Here is a 23,652-nt window from a genome sequence, read left to right as displayed (position 1 = left end):
GGCCTGCTAAGGAGACAGAGTTTTCCTTACACATCGCACTGTGGCCCCAAAACCCTATAAACAAAATGATAGATTTTCCACCAAAAATGTACTAAATATTTTGGAAAAATTGTAAATCTAAGAAAGCAATTTATTTTCCAGGGTCAACACTAATGGGGAAAAAGGAAAGAGAAATTGGTTAATAAATTTCTGAGACAACTAAGTCAGTTTACTGCTAGTATGTTTGTATATGGTTTCCTAACCCTAAAGAAACTTAACATATCCTAATTGATGGGTTTTCTAACTGGTTGAGAATGTCAAAAGTATTAGATATCCACGAAACATCAAAACTCATTTAACAGCTATGACAAGCTTCTCTTCATGAAGCCATTTAAAAAGTAGATTAGATTATGAATTAATGTCTCAAATTGAAAAGGAACATGGTTACTGGAGGAAAGTCACATTGTGTAGCTACTCGGTAAACTTCGACTTCCTTTTAGAGGTCACAGAGAGCATGAATTGAAATATGAAGCCTGTGATTCAGGTAAAACTAAATACTTGTCTCATCAGATCTACGATGAGATTTTAACCCTCATGGCAAAAGAACTAAAACAAACTCTAAGTGGTGAAGGTAAAGAAGCTCGATATTTTGCACTAATTGTGGGACTCAATACCTGATTTCAGTCACGTAGATCAGTTGACTTTTCTAATACGATATGTCACATCTGATGGTGAGCCGGTTGAATGAATCTTTTGGCTTCATTCCCATCAAGTGAAACAAAACAGAATACTTGAAAGAGACAGTGCTGAAAGTATTGAACGATCTAGGTTTGAAAATAGCACTGTGCAGAGGTCAGTTTTACCACAATGCCTCAAATATGTCAGGGGTATATAAAGGACTACAAGCCAAGATGAGTCCTAAAGCATTCTACGTGCCTTGCACCAGCCATACTTTAAACTTGGTTGCCAATAATCCTACCAAAAGTTGGCAGTAAGTCGTTATTTTTTTTGAGTTGGTTCAACACGTGTAAAATATTTTAGTGGTACAACATGTAGATGGGATACACTCATATCGCACCTTAAGCCGAAACAACTAGTTGTAATTTTTACTTAGTTTATCTGTATTATTATTTACTGACTCAGGAATGATTCTTTTTATTAGTCTGCACTGGTTTATTGCTGACTGAGGGTAGCCATTGCGTCTAAAATCTGACTCATCTTTCTTACATTCCTCTTTTAGGCCATCTTTATCTGAGCATTAGCTCTTTGTTCTATCAAATAACGAGTAGGAATCTCCTTCTTAGACAGGTTTTTGATAGTTTTAATTGTCTACTATTATAAATTGTCACACTACTACAGAGTAAGTGATTGACATGTCTCTGCTTAATCGATCACTTAATAGAATAATACCGTTTAATGTAATTAGCAGTTAAATTCTCTAAGGCCAAATGTATATCCTTAGACAGAACCAGACGAATAGAGCAGAGTAAAGTTGGTTGGAGGAATTGAAAAAGACTCGTACCGTGTTATTCCTATTTCGTACTTCTTTGTTACTAGACATAAAACATATCAGTCGTCTGAATGTCGGTACAATTACTTGTAATCGGCGTTAGTTTCATAATTATTGTTCTAATAAGCTAAAATATACAATTATATAGGTTAAATTATGTAGAAAGTATAGATAAAAAAATAAAGTACATTTTAAAGCCGACAATATGATGCGTTGACCTACTTTATCTCTCTCCTGATAGTAAAAGACTTGTCACTATAGTTTCCACGGTATACTGCTAATAGAACCGCCAGTACAGGACGTTAACTAAACAACCAGGACGACTATTCAGTCGTGAGTTGACTTCCAACGATACCAGATCTACCATGAAAGAAGCGACTCAGCCGATCCTGCTCGTTCAAAGGCCTCCAGGTCAGTTTCATTAATGAAGCTATTTGCGTTAAATTTATCTGGCATGATTTCTGCGTTAATTAATTCCTCCTGTTCAAGTTTACAGTGAGGTTGCACGTTACTTAGCGAAATTATCGTTGATTTATAGGTTTTGGAGTCCGACACCTGCAGGCAATAATGACATTTTTCTGCATGTTTTTATGCTATGCCCTGAGACTCAACCTGTCTGTAGCTATTGTATCCATGACTGACAAAACTTCTCGCTCTGGCATACCGGTGAGTTAACCACGACCTCACTATTTCATCACATTGTTATGAGAGGCCTCTTTCTCCTACACAGTATATTTTAATTCAGAATCTGTAAAACTTGTATATTAATAGGCTACACCGAGCAATTCATTTTGCTAATTTTCTTATAATAAACAACCACATACAGCTATCACACTTGTATTAATAGTCATAGTCTATTTCATGCAAAGTAAAAAGAATAGCATCACTCAAAAAAAGAACTAAATCCTAATATCAATTTTAATATACATTTTTTTAAGTTTACTGTGACATAAATCTTATATTCAAATTCTTCTGTAAGCTAATTGATTGTTTTTTTTTATTGCAACATCTCTCAAAATAGACTGCTTGGTTAAATAATTCTTTACTTCTTTGTTAAATTGTAACAGATGTCTTTCCATTATCAATTTTTTTCGTAGATTATATAAATATCTGACACCTCTGTAATATGTTTTCTTCCTATAAAATTCGAGATTTTGTAGATCGATATGTCTGTTGAAACGAGTATTTTATATCTGTGTGTTTAATACTTCTTAGTACCTAATAGTACCTAATTTTTACCCTAAGGGGTAAAATATTGTTTTACATAATTATTAATTCAAATAAATGTAATCTATTTATTGTCAAAATTTTTAAAGAGATTTAAGAGTTTACACTTTGATCATGTAAGAGGATTAATTGGTACGTTAAATAAACATGGTTATACAGATTTAGATAAAGCGGAATTTTGTTGTAATGGAATATAACTTTGGGTAGTTTCATCAAAATATTTCTGTAACTATAGATTCTTCCGAGATCCTTAAAATATTAAACAAGTCAGTACATTTTTGAGAACTCCTATTTGACAAACAGAAAACAATATATAGAAGTATAAGAAACCATTTTCACGATAAAAGTCAGTATATAGTCATAGATCACAGCTGCAGATACTGCGGCATGGTGTGCCCCAGGGGTCTATCCTAAAAACATAAAAAGACATAAAACAATTTAAATACAATGGAATTTAATATTATGCCAAACAAGGGATACTCTGTGAGTTGTATATTTACCAAATAATGATTTGAAAGAAGTTAACTCCTGTCTTTTAGCAATCTATTTAGACAGCTTACATTGTAGAACACTTTAATTTAAGTTCTGTCATACGAACAAATTTGAACCACTTGATAATAGACTTAAAGACCTATTAAAAACATTGTTTAACTAACTGTTTATTTACATTTTTATTTAGGTATAATTGACTATTTGCCAATCTTTCTCGGTTAAAAATGCAGGACTGACATACGCTGAACCACTAGGTACAATAATTCCTTGTTTTAACATATGTTTACCAATATGGGGTTTATTAAGGTTTGTTTTAACTGTTTTCTAAATTGAGTGCTTCACCCAACTTTAAAGATTGCTAGGAGAATTAAATTTTTGTTTTCAACAGCCTGATGTCATAGAAAGATGAAACTCCATGCACAAAATCATGCCTCATAACGGACATAGAAAAACAAAAGCATAATCATGAAGATCATTCATCCATTGAGGATTAAATAGAGTTCTTAGAACTATAATTTATGTACCAACTTTTCTATAACATATAAAAATTAAATTTGACTCACATGAGCCTCGTGCTCTCAAGAGAAAAAAGGTTTTCATTAATATAAACCACTCTCAAATAGGGGTTTCAAACCATATTATCCTTTTCTAACTTCCCGACGTCATAGACGGATGAAATTTCACACACATTCTTCATGCCATAAAAAAGTATAAAAAAAGTCAACCTCTCACAGGGGTTGAAATGGAGTTGAAATTCTTAGAAGAACTATAGGCTAATTTTGTTTTTCATCGTCCCGATTTCCTATAACTACGAAATTTGAAATATAAGTCGCTTATGCTCTCAACAGTTAAAGTAAATTCATGAAGAAATTTTCATGAATATCAACTACTAATAGAGGTTGAAATGGAGTCGCAGCAAATGTTAAAGTTCTATACTTTTGTTTTTCAACATTCCGCAACCCCAGAGAGATTCATTTTAACACGCACGTGCATCAACAGTTAAAATGAAAAATAATACTATTTTCATAAAAATTAACAAAATTAAGCCAGATCTGTTTAATTTCTGAAGTTCCCTAAAATATAAAAACATTCCGACTCAAAATAATTATTACAGGGCTCTGTCATATTACATAATACGTGCTTTCGGCTTTTACTATAGATTTCCTACTGACCGTAATCCTCAACAGGGGCCTTATATAGTTTAATCACTAATGAAATAATTAATACCCAATTAAGTAGTACGTAATTTTGCAAAAACAATTGTGTATTTCATGGGTGCTCATTAAATCTGTTTCATACTCCGAATTAAGGGCACCAACACATTACTATGCAATCTAAAAGCTCAATTATTTTGAAACGGCCCAGGTGACTGGAATATTTTTCAGTGAACGAAATTATCTAATGCACGTTTATATGTCATTTAAAAAAGTCCGTGTCATTCAATAAGAACTTATGTGCAACACCGCGGGTAACTGCTAGTAAACAATAAACAAAGGTCATTCATGCAATCATGATAGTCTATGGAATGTACTTATTAGTAGCCTCAGAGTCAGGCCCATACTCAGATTTTACGAGGGCCCGGGCCCTTGGGGGCCCGGATCAGCCCCACTTGTACAGGAGCGGGTTGCGTTACATCACGGGGCACGGCCGAATATCTTTCCCAGGGTCCGCTAAAGCTGAGTACTGCCCTATTCAGAGTTCCAACCTAATCTGTTTGAATTTAAAATTATATATGCTCAGGCTCTGGAATATTTGTTTTTATATGGCTCCTTATACTAACTGCCTTTTGAGTTATATTTTATTACAAAGCAAATCAACCCAACTGTTTTGATACTTAGTGCAATGAATTCTGATTCTGCATTTACTTCTAGCACACAATTATCACGACAAATAACGCTCTTAATTTAAGTTTTGCGGACCATTCGAGTATTGCATTGTCACGGTGTGTGGTCTGTGGGGATGGGTATCTCCCAATGTACGTATATGGACTGAATCTGAGGTGCTTAGCGATATCTTGCCATCCAGGTCCCCATAGGGGCCCTCATAAAGTAATCTGTCCGGGCCTGCTGTATTGAAGCTGCATATGGCTGGAAATTGAAAGTTTCTACCAATAAATTTCACTGTTCCCAGAAATGTTCGTGGAGAGCACGCTCCTTGATGATCCCGTTAAAGCTGTTCTATTATTACTATGTTTTCAGGTTCTTCCATGGGACAGTGCAAAGAAGGGACTTATCCTCAGTTCTCTATTTTGGGGCTACGTAGTGCCTCAGATACCTATGGGCGAGGTCGCCAGAAAGTACGGCTCGAAATATCCTCTGTTTGCCGCCACGTTGTTCTGCTCAATTATGACAATCTTGAGTCCTTACATTGCTCTCAACTTTAGCTGGGTCGTCTTCTGCTTGAACAGATTATTACAAGGATTCGCACAAGTAAATGCATACAAATTCATATTTTACAAATAATATTCTTCATTCATCTACGTTTTATACATACATTAATACGTTTAATATGGTTTGCTATTCATAAAAATAGTGGGTTTAGTTCGTATTTCGTTTATTTTTATTTATCGTATAAAACATGTAGTTTTAATCTTTTTTAGTATTTTTGTTTTGTGCACTATGAAGGTGCAACTTTTGATGAAATTTTATAAAGAATGTTTAGTTTACCTAACACCTAACAATTAACTTCAGATCATTTCGTGAAAATAATACTATAATATATTTCTAAAACGTGTATGTTTTAGGGGGTTTTCTTTCCATGTGTAAACGCTCACACAGCTCAATGGGCTCCTTCACCAGAAAAATATAGAATCTTTACATTTGTGTTTGTAGGTAAGTAAAGAGAGACATTATAATTTCCCGGAAATGTTCATGAAATAGTTAGATTTGGCGTGAGTTGTGAGTTATGTACAGGTAAACATATTAATACTAGTAATGATTTTTTAAATTTTAGTACTCAACAAATAATTAACAAAAGAATGAACTGAACCGGATAAAATCATATTTATGGGAATACATACAATATATTTACCTACTAGGAAAATCATATATTTTATTAACATAAACATTTACAAATTATTAATTTAATTGAATTATTTTAATGGAAGACTAGCTTGGTGTATGAATATTTTTCATTGTACATTGATTTGCCGACATCCATAAACTACTGGATGTCTCTGACCATAGGCACAAGGCAAAAAGCCGGAATAGAGAGAGAGAGGGAGTGAGAGGGATGGAGAGAGAGGGAGAAGGGGAGAGAGGGAGAGAGTGTTATGGAATCACAGTGGTTTTTAAATTTTTAAAGAATTTCGAACTTTATTAAAACATTTGTTTGAGGAATCATTCTTTCCTTCCAATTTAAATTCTCCCTATATTTATACAATTTGATTTTTCTATTTTTGAGGTAACCACCAAGTTTATTAAAGTTAAGAAAGTTTAGTTTATTATAGTATTTTTCAAGGCAAACAAGAAAAATGCTGAAACAATACTTCCACAAATCATAGTTACCTAAAAATATAAAAATACCGACTCGTTGAATAATTGTATGAAATATCCATGGAATAGGATAATTACAAAACCTTTATAAAATGAAATATTATTTTTTAGTATTATAATATATATTTGACGATGTATTTATATTTTAGACATTTCTTATTCTCGATTAGGCCTTTACAGCCTTCCCTTTTCGTCCAAATGATGCATGTATTGTACGAAATTGTTGAATGCATAGCATGGAGAAACCGCTCCCCTTGTAAAGAAATGTTGACTAATGCTTACAATTAATTGTATGCAAAATTTTTTAAGTACTGTACACGCAAACTTACTTGTAATTGAGTAGTAATTTAATAACATCATATTAGAGATGTCTTAATTCTTATTTTAATTCAATTAAATAATTTGTAATTCCAAATGTAAGCCAAGCTGATTCAAAAAGATAGTTTATACATAAATCGTATATATATATATATATATATATATATATATGAATTATATTATATTATTTATATAGAAATATACATATCTGTGGGTATGTCCACTTGAGTTTATTCACACAATTTCTCGAGAACGGTTTTACGTACAGCGGAGAGATTTATAAAAAAAGTTGGTCTATTGAATAGTTGAGGCCATGAGAAAGTTGAAATATTTCGCTCCTCCCCATAGACCGGAAGTAGATTACATCTCTTTTGGGCTTCTTAGATCTACTTGAGTAGCCTATATATTTTTTGATTGGGGAAACAAGGCAGACACAGTCATTGCACTGTAGTTATAATTTACTGGAACAAGAAATGCTCTTGCGCGGACAAAAGTGAAAATAATTTTCAAGTCATCAGGTGCGAATCGCTTGGGGATTCGCGAATCATATTACGAAAAGAACGCTCTTACTTCTTGATAATGAAATGTGTAAATTTTACAATAAAACATGATTTCAATATTTAATACAGTTTCATAACATCATAAACATTAAGATAAAGTATTGTTTCTCATAAGATTGCATCAATATTAATTGCCTTATTGACATTTATACATTTGTTAAGTTTGAGACAATTGTGGCCACAATAGCGCAGTGTGACTTATGTATGAGATAATGAGATTTATTTAAAAAAAATATAGACTTTACAAACAAGATTATTAAGGAATATAATCTAACCACATTAACAAGTTGCGTGGTTAGATTAAACTAAACAATAGACAAGGAAAGGTCTGATAACAGTCCAGTTTTCTCTGAAAAGGACTTGATGTGCAGATCACTGCGGTATATTGAAAGTTTCTCACTACATTTAACTAAAATTAACCTTAAAAGAAAAATACATTAAAGTTGAATAAGAGTAAAACTCAATCAATTTAAACTCTAGTAAATCTTTTTTTACATACAATGTTTAAACACACATAAAATACTAATATATTGAAGACTTTAAAATAATCTATTTTAAAATTACAATTTATATAATGACAACATTATCTTGACATTTTAGACCAACGGAAATAATATTAAGAGTCTACAAAATGCTTTGTTAAATTTGTTACTAATTAAAAGAGAAATACAATAAAATAAAATAATTGTTTATGAAGGGGACGAATTTTAGTTTGCAGATGAGAAAAAGAAAGAATTAAAATATTTTAGACTAATCTGTTGTGTATGATATCTATCTGTTCAGTTTGACTAAGCAAGCAATTAGTTATAGCATTACAAAAGGAATTAAAGGTTTTATTTTTTTTTTAATTTTATTTGGAATTTGATTATGCAAAAGTGGACCCATGTAGAAAAACGAACGCCTGAAAGCTAGTTTATTAACTTTGAGATTTGGATAAGACCTCTTTGCAAACTTCTTGTGACGTATTGTTTTTATTGTTCAATATTATTTCTATTTCCACTTCTTATAAAAAATATTCTTAATACTTTATAAATAAAAATATATTGTATGGAAAAAGTTTTTAATTGTTGGTAAAGAGGATAAGAAGAGTCTCGCCTTTTTTTCCTTGAAATTAAACGTATAAAAGTGTTTTGCGTTACTCTAATATCGTCTGTTTTTGTTTGTGGAGCTGCTCCCCAGCATACAATACCGTACTGTAATCTAGAGTAAATTAGTGCATAATACAGAGTACGTAACAGCTTTTCGTCACAAAAAATTCTCAAAAAATAAAACTTCCTAACATTACTTCTAATTTGATTTTGGATGGAAGTTATGTTTTTTCCAATTTATTTTCTGGTCAAAATATACACCTAAATACTTATACCTAAAAAATTCACCTCTTCTAATTCAATACTGAATTAAGAAGCTTTTCTTTCATTTCTGAAACAAGCAATTGGAGTACTCGACGTGGAGCCTCTCTGTTATCTATTCCTGTTAATAGATCCTCTATTTACAGTAAATCATTCACAGTCTCTGCTTGTCGACTCTGGAATAATCTCCCGGATCATATCAGAGGTATTCGTAGTCGGGAACGGTTTCGGGGGGTGCTTAGGGACCATCTGTTTTGGGCCTCGTCGGGTTGACGATATCGTGGCATAGGGTATGGGACGATGGCTTTGTATGAATGGTGATGGATGAATGTCTGTTAATTTCCTTGTAAGTTTTATTCTATTTATTTATTTTTAGTTTCATAGAGAACCTTTATTTCATTTTATTACTTTATATACATAGAGATTATAATTTTTGAATGTAAAATAGTAATGCAAACTGTATTGTGGCACTTGTTTTACAGTAATAATATAGTTTATTAATTTATGGTTAGATGTAAGAGAGGACTTAATTGTCCTAACCTCGCCAATTGAATATGTTTTACGTTGTATTCAATAAAGACATTTTTAATTTCATTTCATTTTCATTTCAATATATTTACATGTAATAAAGGTTGTACAAGTTTCTTCGTATTACTTCACAGGCACATTAAAACTAGCCCTTAAAATAAAAATTGACAAACTTAGTCTTATTTAAATTTATTAACATTTTATTCTTATTAGACCAGGCTCTTAACAGTCTCAGATCATTATTTATTTTATCCCATAAGTTATTCCTACATGTATCTGAATATAAATAAGCAACATCGTCAGCAAAGGCACTGATTGTGCCATTAAAATTTTGTTTTAACAAATAATTAATAAAAGTAATAAATAAGTTAGCCGATATGACTGAACCTTGTGAGACTCCGGCCTTTACTGTGAGGGGCCCACTGAAGTGATTGTCCCCTCTCACTTGCTGGATCCGGCCGATTAAATTGCTTTTAAACCACTGGAGAGCTACGCCTCTGATTCCAGCTGCCTCCATTTTTTTTAAATAGAATATTATGGTTGACTAGGTCGAATGCCTTTGTAAAATGCAAAAAAACTCCATAAGTTTTTTCGTTCCTATTCATTTTACTATAATTGAGTCAGCGAATTAGCATCTTCCGTCCCTATTCCTGCAGTAAAACCAAATTGGTTTTTGGACTGAAAATTTGTAATTAAAAAAAAATCTATCAATCTTGATTTCATACATTTTTCTATTCTTTAAACAAAAACTGAGAGTAGGCTATTGGACGAATCAGTTCTATACTAAAATTGTTTTTTGTTTTTTTTAAATAGGTACAATTATACTTTTTTTAAGACTATCAGGAAAAATACCTGTCAAAAAGCTCAAATTAATTATATGTACAAGAATACGTGTAATATTTACAGCAATCTTCTTTACAAGCTCGACATTAATACCGTCATGTCCAGTGGATTTTTGTTATTTAGTTTCCTAATAACATTCTCTAATTCTGTTTTGTCAACTGGAGAAATAAAAAATGATTGCATTTGGTTGACAAAGCTTACATTCAAAGCAGGGTCGTTGCCGATAATGTTATCAGTAACACTAGAAACATTAGCCAGATAAGAATTGATTTCATTTGCAATCAACTGCAATTGTCTTCAATGACTGAACTATCTTCCAGTACTACCTTATCAATCTTTGCGTCTCCTCTAACACCTGTTAACCTATTTACAACCCTCCACTGCTGACTAGTATCACCTCCACAACTGCTTATTAACCTCGAGTAAAAATTATTTTTAGTTTCTTCTATATCAGGTTTTAAATTTGTCACATATCGATCAAAGTATTTCTTAAAGTTATTGTCATATGGTCTTCTTATATATATTTTATATAACTTGTTACTTTTTTTAATTCTACTTAAAATGCTAACGGTTTGAAATATAAATTTCTATTTTATTACGTTGTACAATATTATTTAATATATTTATAAATTCATTGTAGCAATGATTTACATCAGTTGAAGTTAAAATGTCCTTCCAATAAAAAAGTTCTATTTCAAGTTTAATTTTTCGAGATCATAAACCTATTTATTAAATGATTCGGATTTCACATTTTCATAACGGTAGGCTTCAACTTAAGCCCAACAGGACAGTGGTCTGTTAAACCTATGTCAAAAATGGCACTATTGAATAAGTTTACATTTTTGAACCTTATAAAAATATGGTCCACACAAGTGGAGCTGTGCAGAGTAAGGTTATTTATCACCGATATAAAACCATTATTTCACATTAGGTTCATATACTTATGCACACAAGAAAGATCTTTTAGAAGATCTAAGTTTGCATCGCCAATGAAAATTGTATTGTTAGTTATATTTAAAAGTTTGGTTTCCAATTCATTAATAAAATTATACTCAGAAAATTCTTGTAATCGATATATACAAAAAATGTTGAAATAATTGTTATCAAGTTTGACGTTAAGTAAAAGGCAATCCGCAGTTGTCATTGTACATTCCACTTCCCTAACATTACAATTTTCGTTACAAAAACACAACAATCCTCCGGCCCTGTAAGTGTCATTACACTTCGCTTTTACATTATATCCCGGAATTTTAAAAAGATTTACTTCCTCACTTTGAATCCATATTTCCGATAGAATTATAAAATCTAGTTTTGTGTTTAATTGGCTTAGCTCAACGAGTAGGGAATCAAAGTTTCTTCTTATACTTCTTATATTTACATGAATAAAAGTTATATTTTGAAGTTCATTGTGGGAATTAAAAAAGTTACAATTTAGACTATCGTAATAAATTTTGAGTAAATCCTTCAAAAATTACTATAGTACAATTTGTTTTACTCCGTTACAAACTAACAACTTAAAATTTACTTTAAAGAAAACATAAAAAAACATGTTACTATGCATTCGCCTATAGCCTACTGTATTTAAATAATACTTCAACGTCTTCAATGTTATTTACCTTGTGGCATTTTCCCCCTCCTTTTTTCTCACAAAGAACTTTTTTTCACTGCATTTCTTCTTAAGTTGGCCTAGTAACGGTTTGTTTTTAGGTGATAGGTGTTAATTCACGTATGCGGCTTGCTGTTTAGGGAAGATAGGGTTAATCTCCGATGCCGTCAGAGTTTTCTTCTTTTTGAAAGCTGTCATCCAGGCATTCCGCTGCATCCTTCCCGTAAATTGGACCACGATGGAGGGCGTCCTGTCAGCCCTGTAGATTGGAACTCTGTGCACCGCTGACACCTGGGCTTCCACTAATTCCTGTCCCATAGCTCTCCCTACGTCCTTTAGCAGATTAAGGCTGTTTTCGTTAGGCGTCTGGGGAATTCCACTGATCTCGATATTATTTTTTCGAGTGTACTGTTCAAGGTTTCTAACTCTGATTCTTAAATCAGTCACAGTTTCATTCAGTTTTTTATTCTGTTCCTGCAAATGCTCGTTTTCTTTCCTCATGGCAGCATATTCTTTTCTCAACTTAGCAGTTCGATCATTTGACTTGTCAATACTGTCTGAAAGGAATTGTACAGATGTACGAAATTCTTCGAATTGATCAGAATACCTTTTGAGCTCGCCTGAGACTTCCTGCTTAGACGATTCCAAAACTGAGATTAGAAACTCTTTCGTCACTGTAGTAGTGAGACTTGACGAAGCATTGATACTTACAGATGTAGGATTATCCCTTTTACAGTCATTACACTTGAAGTCCTTCAGGTTCGTTCTGGTAGTAACTCCATCCGTCTTAATGCGTTGCACGTGGAACACAGCCGAACACAAAGTAAAACACTTTATAACATTTTTATCACCTGGGTGATATTTCTTCACACACACAAATACCGCAGATCACTGGCATAATAGCAAATTGAATGAGTTTAACCGTAATTTTATCAGGCTATTACTCGCACCAAAGCAAACAGTCACGTGACCTTAAACTTATCTACTTGGCTGCTAGAGCCGGACTGTATTTCTGATTTTTGCTTATAGCTATGTTTGTACAAGACAACAGTAAAAACTGTATAATGTGTGTTCAATTTTTGAAACAATTTCTCGTTATTTGCAGGAACCCAGTTTGGTACCATGATAACCATGTTTGTAGCTGGGTACCTGGCCGCCAGTCCGTGGGGCTGGCCCAGTATCTTCTACTGTACCGGACTGTGCGGTGTATTGTGGTCTGTGGTCTGGCTGTTTGTAGGTGCCGACTCTCCGGACTCCCACCCTTCCATCAGTGATCACGAGCGTAAATATATAAAATCCACCCTCATCAACAACTCGGACAATTGCAGCGTAAGTTCACGAACAAAAATAAGTAGATAAAAAGTACAATTACTGTTTGTAAAGTTTTACTGGGCAAATGTGGAGCTTCAGAATCTGAGTTAGGAAAGACACGGTGCAGTATAGGCTGCACTTGGCATAAACATATACATCGCGATGCCAATGTCACAGCAGTCTTTAAAACTGGGATACATTTTATTACGTCAGACGTCAATGAGGAAGTACCTTTAAGTTAGTTGGTCAGAGGAGAATTTATGCCGTACATATCCTTTATAATGCAGGATACTTTTCTGAATTGTTTGTTAAAAAATGTTATACTGGATCATACGGTTGTCCGGTTGATGATTTGAAAGAATAACATGATTTCGAATGTATGCACCGTTATGCGTTGCGAATATAGAGCATCACTTTTATAGGGTTGACTCAGTCAGTTGAGGTGTTAAAAAAACTTATGAATTAAGGTTATGCAAATCATACGGTCTCTCATCTGTTCTGGTGACTACAGGATGATATGTGCATTGCGCCTGAATTATGAAGGTATGTTTAGTGCTTAATTGGCTCGTCCTGGACCCTTAATGCTTGAGTTTTTTGGCATGTAAATTTTTCTATTTTTAAGGGTAACACTGATGAGTTCGTCTCCATTTATTGGCATGTATTTGAATAACTTGTCCCTGAAGGTTTTGATAAATGAAAAAGAGGATGGATTCCAAACCTCGAAAAGTAATGCTATATTTTTTGTAACATGTAATGAAGGAAAATACCTAAAATCCTGTTAATATTTCCTGTGGAATTTAGAGTCGTAAGCCTAGATGGTACTATCTCTGCAAGAATAGATGAATGAATGAGTTGTTCAAAATCACATTTTTTATACTTATTTCAAGTTCAATCTTATTTATTTCTTCAAAATACATATATACATACAATTTACCTCCCAGTGCACCTCAAGTGGCGCGTATTTCTATTTCATTTTTCCATTTCTATTTTAAATTATCGTAGCTGTGGTATTTTGATAAGTATTTTCTGAAAGATTTATACTCTGATACTATATGTTGTATTGTAATGTTAAACTGTTAATAATCTTATCTGCAGTCAATGTCGACCCCCTGGAAGGCTGTGGCTACGTCTGTTCCAGTGTGGGCTCTAATGTTTTGTCACCTGTGCAACAACTGGGGTTACTGGACCATAGCTACTATGTTACCCAGCTACGTCAGTAAAGTGCTCCACTTCGACATCCAAAGTGTGAGTATCACAAAGTGGTTCGATTTACAAGGGACCAGATAAGTCTCTTGACATGGTTGTACATATTTGCCTTTATTCACGACATTTATATGTCTCAAGGTGATAACAGTTGTTCTGCATATAATTTAATTTTTACTCGTTTTAGTTAAACGATCATAAATCATAAAAATAATTATTTTACGTCTAGGAATTTCTCATATACGCCTTTTTGTCGGCACCACAGTCAGGACCGAAAACAGTAACATATTTTACTGCAAAAGAGTAATAATAGATACATACGTATCCACAAAATCTAACAGTTTTATTGTATACAAATTATTGCATGGTATAAAATGACTAGAAACATCAGTGTTCATTACGTCTGTAAAATAACTTTCACGTGAAATTACAAAATATACATATTCATTTCGATTGCAAGAGTTAATACATTTTTTCAGTTATTTTAATTTCAATTGAAAAACAAAACAGCAACAGTTTTAATATTTATCATTGTTCCTCGTGATTTTCCTTTAGTATTTAACTCCAATGCTAAAACGCCACATCCATGTGTACAAAGTTATATAATTTATAGATTGTATCACTTTAACTAATGTGTACTTAAATTCAAACATGGCAATGTTATTCTTAAAGGTTTTAATTTAATTCTTTATTTAATGCATAAAGTAGTTTGACTATATGCGATCTCATTGGAATTTGATCGCGTTACAGAAATATAACTAATAGTAATATTTGTAACATAATAGTAATATAACTAATAGTTATATTAATTTTAGTTACATTACATTATCATCCAAAAAACTTGTAACTAGCGGCAATTCTAATCAGTATTATAGAAATACAAAATCCTTTCCAGATCTGAATACTAAAAGCATTCATGGGTATCAAATACATAAATATTTAACAAAAAACCATGATTTATTCGTAAATTAGATCAAGCAGATAGCAAATTACAGAACCATTTATTGCTAATGCATTTATACTGAGCATTACATACAAATAGGAAGACGCGAAAATATGCACCAAAATACCATAATGTTAACAAACACATTTGTCCCAGAACAGGAAACATCACCAAAGTAAAAACTCCACAACGTTAAAAATGAATATTGCTTGTTGTAATTGTTAAAAATTAATAAATAGCAATCTGGAAAACTTTAAAAATACAACCAAAGTATCAAACATTTACGTAAAATGTCATAAATATTGTAATTTAATTTATATAGTTTTAAAAATAGTTAATCAGTTTGAATATGAAATAACAATTTTATTGCATATATGTTTCAGAATGGAATGATATCTTCCATGCCATTTTTAACGAAATGCGTTCTCTCAGGAGTATTTGGTGTAATTGGTGATGCCATACTTGAAAAACAATTATTATCTCTTAATGTGGCAAAGAAATTATGGAATACAATCGGTAAGTATATTATTGTAAATTGATAGCCAGTTATGTCTTATGACATTAATAAGTAAATTAACTCAAAAGTTAATCCAATTTACATACTGAATTTAAATTATCCTTAGAACAATTTTAATACAGAACTCTTAAACTTTAATGTTTTGAACAAACCCTTACCCTTATGTTATAAACAAACTATTTTAAAATTTTGTAAATCTGTGATATACTTTGTTATTGAACTACATTTCTGAGCCAACCATCTTTAAATTATCCATTAACGACAAATGTATTATTATTTTTTTTTACTCTTTAACAAAAAGTTGAATTATCTGAAGCGTTTATCTAGTAAATATGAATTATCGGTATTTAAGTAAAAACTATCTTCAAGCTGGATGTTTGGTTACAAAACGAGCATGATATTTAAAAAAACCAAAGTACTTTGACAAACTTAACGTGTTGTTTTTTACATAATTATACTTAATACCTGATACCTTCAAACTTAAATTGCTCGTTAGTAATAGGTCTGTACAATTAGAAGCGCTATCTTAACTTGTATGCATACTAGTATCTAATCCAATGGCAGCCCTTACCTTACCTTCTTGTGTTTAGAAAACTGATTGGTTAGTTCTTATCTTCAATTTCAACAAAGGTTGTTCCGTTAATGTTCAGGTTATTTTAATAGTTACTACGATAGTATATTAATTTTAAATACTGTTTTAAATACTTAGTTTTCACTAATTAACAGAACTTTTAGCGCGATCAAAATATTTACTCTACTTCTAGTCTAACTAGCATTACTTCCATTGATAACAGGAAATACTTTTCCATCCGTGAAAGTTTCGATTCAATTCCTGTGAAAGGAAATACTTTCGCTCTTTTGTATCTGATTCTCCCACTTTCCAAGTAGAAAAAGGTTAGAATTGGATATTTATATCCTGTCTTTAATCTTGAAAGAGCATTTTAAAACGTTAAATGGCTGTGAACAAGCCTTTGCTCATTTATTTTGCCCATTAAGGGAACTTTCGCACTGTTGTAAGAATTGAAAGTGTAGATGCACAACCTAGCTCAGGGATTTTATAAAAGTATAAGTAATTAATTAAAAAAAATGTGTAAGTTTTCAAGATGGCAGTTGTTGAAAATTTAAAATTTTCAAATAATTGTTGGCTCATACGAATAGACAAATAATTTGAGAATTATCAGATCATTAAAATTAACTTTTGCACGCATTCCTGTTAAGGATTATACGAGTACATAAATAGGGTCGGCTAGTGTGTGCTAAACATCAGGAGAACCATTAGAGCTATAGCAAAGAAACAAAATATAACCACCTAAATCATATAAATGCAATCTTTTTGAAATAACTTAAGGAACAAAGGTATAGTCAAAACTGGAGGTTCTGGATTCGAATCTCAAACCGAAGTTATAGGGTCGCTACGTACACGGTCTATATGCTGTTTAATTAAACTGTAAAGAAAGCCTACATGCATTCCTACAAAATACTATCAGATGTACAGCTCAACATCAGGTTTGCCATATATGTTGAAAACAACCGGAGATCCATTTTTGGACGTATTGACAACTAAGAAGCCAGATGTTAGTAAAGGAAACCAACTCAGAATGGACGAACTCCGCGTCTCATCATCATCCAGCTCAGAAGTTTGGAGCATTGAATATATTAATAAACCACTTGATCTCTACGTATGTTATCCAGATAGTGTGAATAGAGAGTACGTTCTACAAGGCACAACAGGAGAATGGTGACTGTACTACACAGATAAATAAGGCATTTAAAAAAATGCCACATTCAAATCAGAAACAAATTGAAGATCGTCCAAAACTAGTCTATCATTCTTTCATTCAGCGAACGACCGACAGGATGATAATAATTTATTTCCTCTAAAAGCCATGAAAAAAATATAAATTATAAAATTGACTGACAATAATTTCCATTAGAAAGTACAATAACAATATACAGTAGATTAATATAATCAATATAGTGTATAATAACAAATAAAGAATACTTAATATTGAGTCTAGCTCACAATATAAATAAATAAAGCATTTTTTTGTATTTGCAAATCACAGTAACGTTAACAAAATATAAATAACAATCATTCATCTTAAACTATTCACTTATGGTATAACATGAATAACAAAACAATAAGGCAAGACGCATTGAGAAATAAAATTAAAATATTTACCTGATTACATAATGTAAACACTTAAAATGAAGTCAATATATCTGTATATCCAAAATATTAGGTTGGAAAAATTTTAATTAAGTCTTTACACTAAAACTTACAAAACATTAATAGAAAACGTTGAAGATGTAAGAAACAGGATAGATTATTTTGGACGAGAAAGATATAGCAATCTCTGACTTTCACCGTTGTTTAAGTTTACTTATGTTTTTCGAGTAGTAACTTGATAGGAGTTTACATTTGAACTTTTTGAGTTGACCCCAAAACCCCACATTTTTGGGGAACACAAAAGTGTTTATAAATCGCCATATTAAACTTCCTTTAGACATTGCATTACTACCAAAAAGATATATTCTTGTATAACATTTATAAATAATATTGAGGGAGGTCCTGTAGGGTCACCTATGCAGACGACTACTGCTTATTAACGGTTTCTGCGGGAGGGCCACCATGACTTTACCGTTTAAGTGCTCTGAGTGTTTATAAAAGTCAAACTTATAACAGTTCTAACACCTGTTTTAGCCCTGTGGGGAGGAGCCGCCGCGTTTGTAGGTTTGGGGTTTACATCCGACTCCACGACAGCCGTGGTCATGTTGATCATTATCGTCGGTATTGGTGCAGCAATATACACCGGCTTCTTCTCGAACCATCTTGACCTCGCTCCGAACTTCGCAGGGCTTCTGATGGGAATCACCAACTGCTTCGCCAACTTCCCCGCTATCTTCGCTCCGATGGTAGCAGGGTTCATTGTTGAAGATCAGGTACTAAACCGTTTACGTTTTAATTCTTGCAATATCAATAAAGTTGCCTAACATGTCAATTAGGCTTAGAATCATTATAATAAAAAACAGTCAGAAAGCAAACCTCAGTTGGTTAATATACAAAGTTAGCACGAATAATCTGTTGGACCACTGTATACTGTACCTTCTAATGTACGAAATACAACCTTCTTTAATTTATGATAATTAATGTTTACCGATATACAGGAAGTTTCAGACCACCCGTCTCAAATGTCTAGCTGTCTAACGACTAACTGCAGAGATTTAGTTTAGACGAATTCCCAATTAAATAGACCCTATCGAATTTGTTTAAAGTGATTAAAGTTCTACAAAAACACAAGGTGACCCAAAGAATTTCAATATTTTCAAATGCAATCACAAGTCATGTTGAACATAATTTTAAAGGTCTCTGCATCCTAAATGTTGTCTAAAAACTTAAGTTTTTTCTATTAGTTAAGAGCCGTGCTCTACAATATACAGAATCACAGCCCTTTTGTTGTTTTTTTATTGCCACTCTTGTGATATAAACCACAAACAAAATATATTTATTTTTGTATATTTCATGTTTTATATCAAGTCATTCATGTCTGTATTCTTCAAAATGGTTCTACTACTGCAAAACTTTAACAAATATAAAAATGCCAATAAATAAAAAAATTTTAATAGTAAAGGATGGCTTCAGTCACATCACATGAAATTAAAGGCATCACAAAAGTGATTAAGGTTCAAGTTTCTCTCTAACCATTACAACAATGCGAGAAATAAACTGCACTTAAGAGTATAAAGAGGAAGTTTACATTGTCTCTTTACAAGTAGTTAGAAGATTAATACGTCTTCTCCATGGAACGCAGTAATGGAATTTGTGATTTGCATCTTTATTTCCTATCTGGTTATTGGTCAGTTTTGCATTTAATATCTTCCAGCCGTCCCAGAAGTCCACACTATTAATATCAAGTGGCCTAGAAGCTCAAGGTTTACAATAAAAAACAACAGAATTGCTAAAATGTTTGCGTTTTAAAGTTTTTAGATATAAACATACCACCTTCTGTTTTGTAACACAGCGTGTTTAACAGAATTGACATTATTTTAAACAAATTCTTTTGAATCGATTTAGAGGGGAATCTGCTTAATTAAACTTCTAGAGTTAGCCGTTTGACAACTAGACATTTGAGACGGGTGGTCTGAAACATCCTGTATATTGTGTGTCCACAAAGCCATTTCTTTTTAAAATTAACGATAGAAGATTTGAAAGGATAATACAATTTCGGACATTTGAAAATGTTATATGTTACAAAATTTATAATACTAAGTTTCGTGTTTCACTTCGCCTGTTTTGGTGGGAGGTATGTTTGCTCTTTTGCCTTAGGTGTAAAGGCAACGCCTGATTCATTTTCTCCTGTCTGGAATCCAAGGAGCTTTCGAATATGATTCCTTTGTTTGTGCTGATTGTTCTTTTGTAAATAAAGTTATATAAAAGTGCGTCGGACATATAATTCACTTGAACCAGCAGTGGTCATACACGTGAAACGTCTACTAAATTGCGTACAAAGCAGCGGGTAACTGCTAGCAGCGCAGATATAAGAGACAATGTAGACTTTTACTTTAAATTTAAAGGCTGTTATGAAACCTAAATTAATTGTACTGACATTTTACATTGACATTCTTATGGTTCCTGGTATGAATATAGGACAATTTATATTTCGAAACTCCCTCCGGGCTACGCCCCACTGGTTATTAAAAAAATCAATCTTGGTCACTAAAGTTGTGAGATATTAATAGAAAGAGCCTGTCAAATTTAATGAACTGTTATGTGTAAACATTGTTTTATAACGACACATCCAGACTTTTAATAAACTTAATTACTATTTAAATTATAACAGTTTTGTTGTTGTTATGAAAATTTAACTGTCACAAAACTCCTGTTCTCAGACTTAGATTATATGTACATTTGCTTTATCGTGACAACAAGGCAAACTCATCTATGGCACTGGAAATATCTTAGAACAAAAGAATATTGCAAGAGACTCAAGTAGATCTTTTTTGAGAAAATTAGCTTCCTAAAATCTACATATGTAAATTTTTTTGTCGAGACGATAAAGCAAACTCAAATTTGATACCATAAATTCATTAGACCGTTCATGTAAACGGCCTGAAGTAAAGGTTTTTTTATTTTTGGCCAAAGTAGGCTTCTCCGTTCTACGTGATTACATATATTCCATTAATCTGGACATGGTGGGAATTATAATATGGCACTGGAAATGTCGTAGACCGGTTGTCAAAGTTTTTTTCACAGGAATAGGTTTCCTAGATCCACACAGACTCGCACATCACATACATACATTTTTTAGATCGAGTAAATAAGACAAATTCAACTATAGCACTGTAAATATATTAGACCAGAAGTGAATTTAAACACCCGGAAGTAGACATTTTTGGCCGAAGAGGGCTTTTCCGCCCTTAGTAGGCAAATATATCCTTCGTCGGGAAAACGAGGTAAACTCAACTATGGAGCTGGAAATATCTTAGACCGAAAGTAGATCAAAGAGAGGTAGAAATCAGCGGGATTATAACTAAGGCAAGTTTTCGAGACCTATGTATAAAAGTTTTTGATGAGGACAACGAGGCAAACTCAGCTGTGGCAAAATTATAATGAATTTGAATCAGAAATGCTCACATACGTGTAATCTTGATATAAGAGATAGTTCCTTAACCTCTAATCGTGTAACCATTAACACTGAAATAATATGAACCTGATCGCATGCCTACTTAGGATTGACAATCTTGTAGAAGACCATCATATTATATCATAAGTAGTTTGAATAAGTGAAATACGGATTCTTATTTTAGAAACCAAGTGTAGTGTGAAATCGCAGGTAATAGCTAATTATATTATATATATTGCTAAGTTATAACCAATATTTTATCATAGATATAGAAAATAGTTTGATAGTTAAATGCAATAAAAATGATGCCAGGCATCTCTTTATTGTCTGAGCATTATTAGCGAGGCTCTTACTCAAAGGATTGGAATTTAATGTTCACTAATTTTCGTGTCACGAAACTAAAATAAATGAATATATACGCAAATCATTCAAATTTAAATGAGAGTAAATTGCTTGTGCTGAAAAATGTGTCTTTTAGAAAAGAATATTCCTGTATAAATTAAAAAACATATGTGGGCCTTACTGAGTAGTAACTAAAACTTTAGGGAGGAAATGTCTTAAATTAGTTTATATGGCCTAATTTGTAACAGATAGTGTTACAAATATAAAGAAGATCGTATTTTTGAATTCATGTAGAAGACCAAAAGTCAGTAAATGGTAAATGGAAAACATGGCCTTAGGTTGGTAAAGTAAAGAGACAAAAATGGGAAAAAAATATTTGTGTACATCGCTCTGAAAATGGGTACAGAATGTTTGTAAACGTCCTCAACTTTAGAATAGAAGATAATATGTAATGTATTTATTGTATGTGTAGTTTTATTGACTGATGATAATTTTGTTAACAGGAAAACAGAGATCAATGGATGATACTGTTCTACATCTCTGCGGCTTTTTTCTTTATGGGAAATTTGGTTTTTATTTTATTCGGAACAACTAACGTGCAGCCATGGAACAATATAAAACCCGCCAAAAAAGGTAGTTACTCAAAAGATAATGAGTTAAACACGTAAAATTTAAATAAACATATCCATAGTATATTACAAATTGTAAAATCTTTATTAAAACATTGTAAATTTTGTATTGAATATTGTGGTATTTTTTACTTTGTGTTATTCATTTACACTCCATTTGTCTTCTATTTTTCTTTCTTATTTACAAAGTTAGTAGCAATATATAGTTGTGAAAAATTATCATAATTTATTAAACCTCTTGAAACCTAGGACATGTGTGAATGAATACGTAATCGAATAGGCAAGGTTGGTGGTAAGGACATGATTACGTTTCATAAGAGTAGAATGGTCTGAGATTCTGGGGTGGGCGCTGCTCAAAAATTAGTGAGTGAATATAGGTCTGGTATGCATCCCGGTCATTCAAAAATGAGCGGAACATAAGGTAGGAATAACATGCCTGTTTCTAACATCCATGCATGGATATTATTCTTCTGGCGGACGTTGAGTCCAGGTTTCAAGAGTTAAGTTTGTAACAGCGGAAGATTTCAAACGCTGCACTAAACGGAAGGAGAATTGAAACTGAACTTATAATTCACATTGAATCAGTTCTTCCCACCACATTCTCCACTAATGTGGTACACCAATCATTCAGATTCCTACGTAATGTGAAGCAGGAATCGGTTTTGATTTGTTAATTTTATTGTACACTTATCTTGGGTTTAAGGCCAAGACATCTGAATAAGGAAATACTTCGATACTAATCAATGAAACGCAGTAGTGTTTATAAAAAATTCCTAAAATAGTTCTTAAAATAATTCCTATAATGACTGAAAATGGCCATAAGTGAGTTGGTTTATTTTTTTTAGCTCAAGATACATTATTTATACACATATAATTCTTCTTCCAATAAACTTTTGTTACGGTTTGTTATTTTAACTGCAGTTTTCAGAAATAGATACACCTGTAATTGTATACGGCGTTTAATTTTATGTGCCATACAGGTGTTAAATTCGGAGAAATGTGCTAATGTATGGTTGATTTGACAGCTTGTACAATGGAATATCTAAAACAATATTATATTTTGGCATTCTTTTATATTATAGGAATAGTTATACAAACCCTCTCTTTGCAGTACAATTTAGACCACTTCCACTTTCAAATGAAGAGACGCAATGAAACTATTTTTCACCACATTTTT

General features: G+C 32.4%; 1 protein-coding gene across 1 annotated transcript; it reads left to right on the top strand.

Moving 5' to 3' along the window:
• The first annotated feature begins 1,770 nt into the window (after positions 1-1,770).
• Positions 1,771-22,531, top strand: LOC124367647 (putative inorganic phosphate cotransporter). The gene is made up of 9 exons (XM_046824634.1): positions 1,771-1,900; positions 2,028-2,155; positions 5,407-5,637; positions 5,952-6,039; positions 13,012-13,235; positions 14,313-14,462; positions 15,747-15,879; positions 18,585-18,823; positions 22,350-22,531. Exons 1-9 carry the CDS (start codon positions 1,855-1,857, stop codon positions 22,512-22,514), a joined length of 1,404 nt encoding a protein of 467 aa, XP_046680590.1. The 5' UTR covers positions 1,771-1,854; the 3' UTR covers positions 22,515-22,531.
• The last annotated feature ends 1,121 nt before the right edge of the window (positions 22,532-23,652 follow it).

This window comes from Homalodisca vitripennis, chromosome 8 (assembly GCF_021130785.1).
Source record: "Homalodisca vitripennis isolate AUS2020 chromosome 8, UT_GWSS_2.1, whole genome shotgun sequence".
NCBI lineage: Eukaryota > Metazoa > Arthropoda > Insecta > Hemiptera > Cicadellidae > Homalodisca > Homalodisca vitripennis.
Note: the sequence above shows the minus strand (reverse complement) of the source record. Positions and strands in the feature narration are given on the sequence as shown.

Excerpts from the sequence above, each read along its gene's own strand:
- LOC124367647 (XM_046824634.1), top strand. The coding sequence starts at position 1,855 with ATGAAAGAAGCGACTCAGCCGATCCTGCTCGTTCAAAGGCCTCCAG. Across the intron at positions 14,463-15,746 it reads TCCACTTCGACATCCAAAGT|AATGGAATGATATCTTCCAT; the intron begins GTGAGTATCACA and ends TATATGTTTCAG. Across the intron at positions 15,880-18,584 it reads GAAATTATGGAATACAATCG|CCCTGTGGGGAGGAGCCGCC; the intron begins GTAAGTATATTA and ends CACCTGTTTTAG.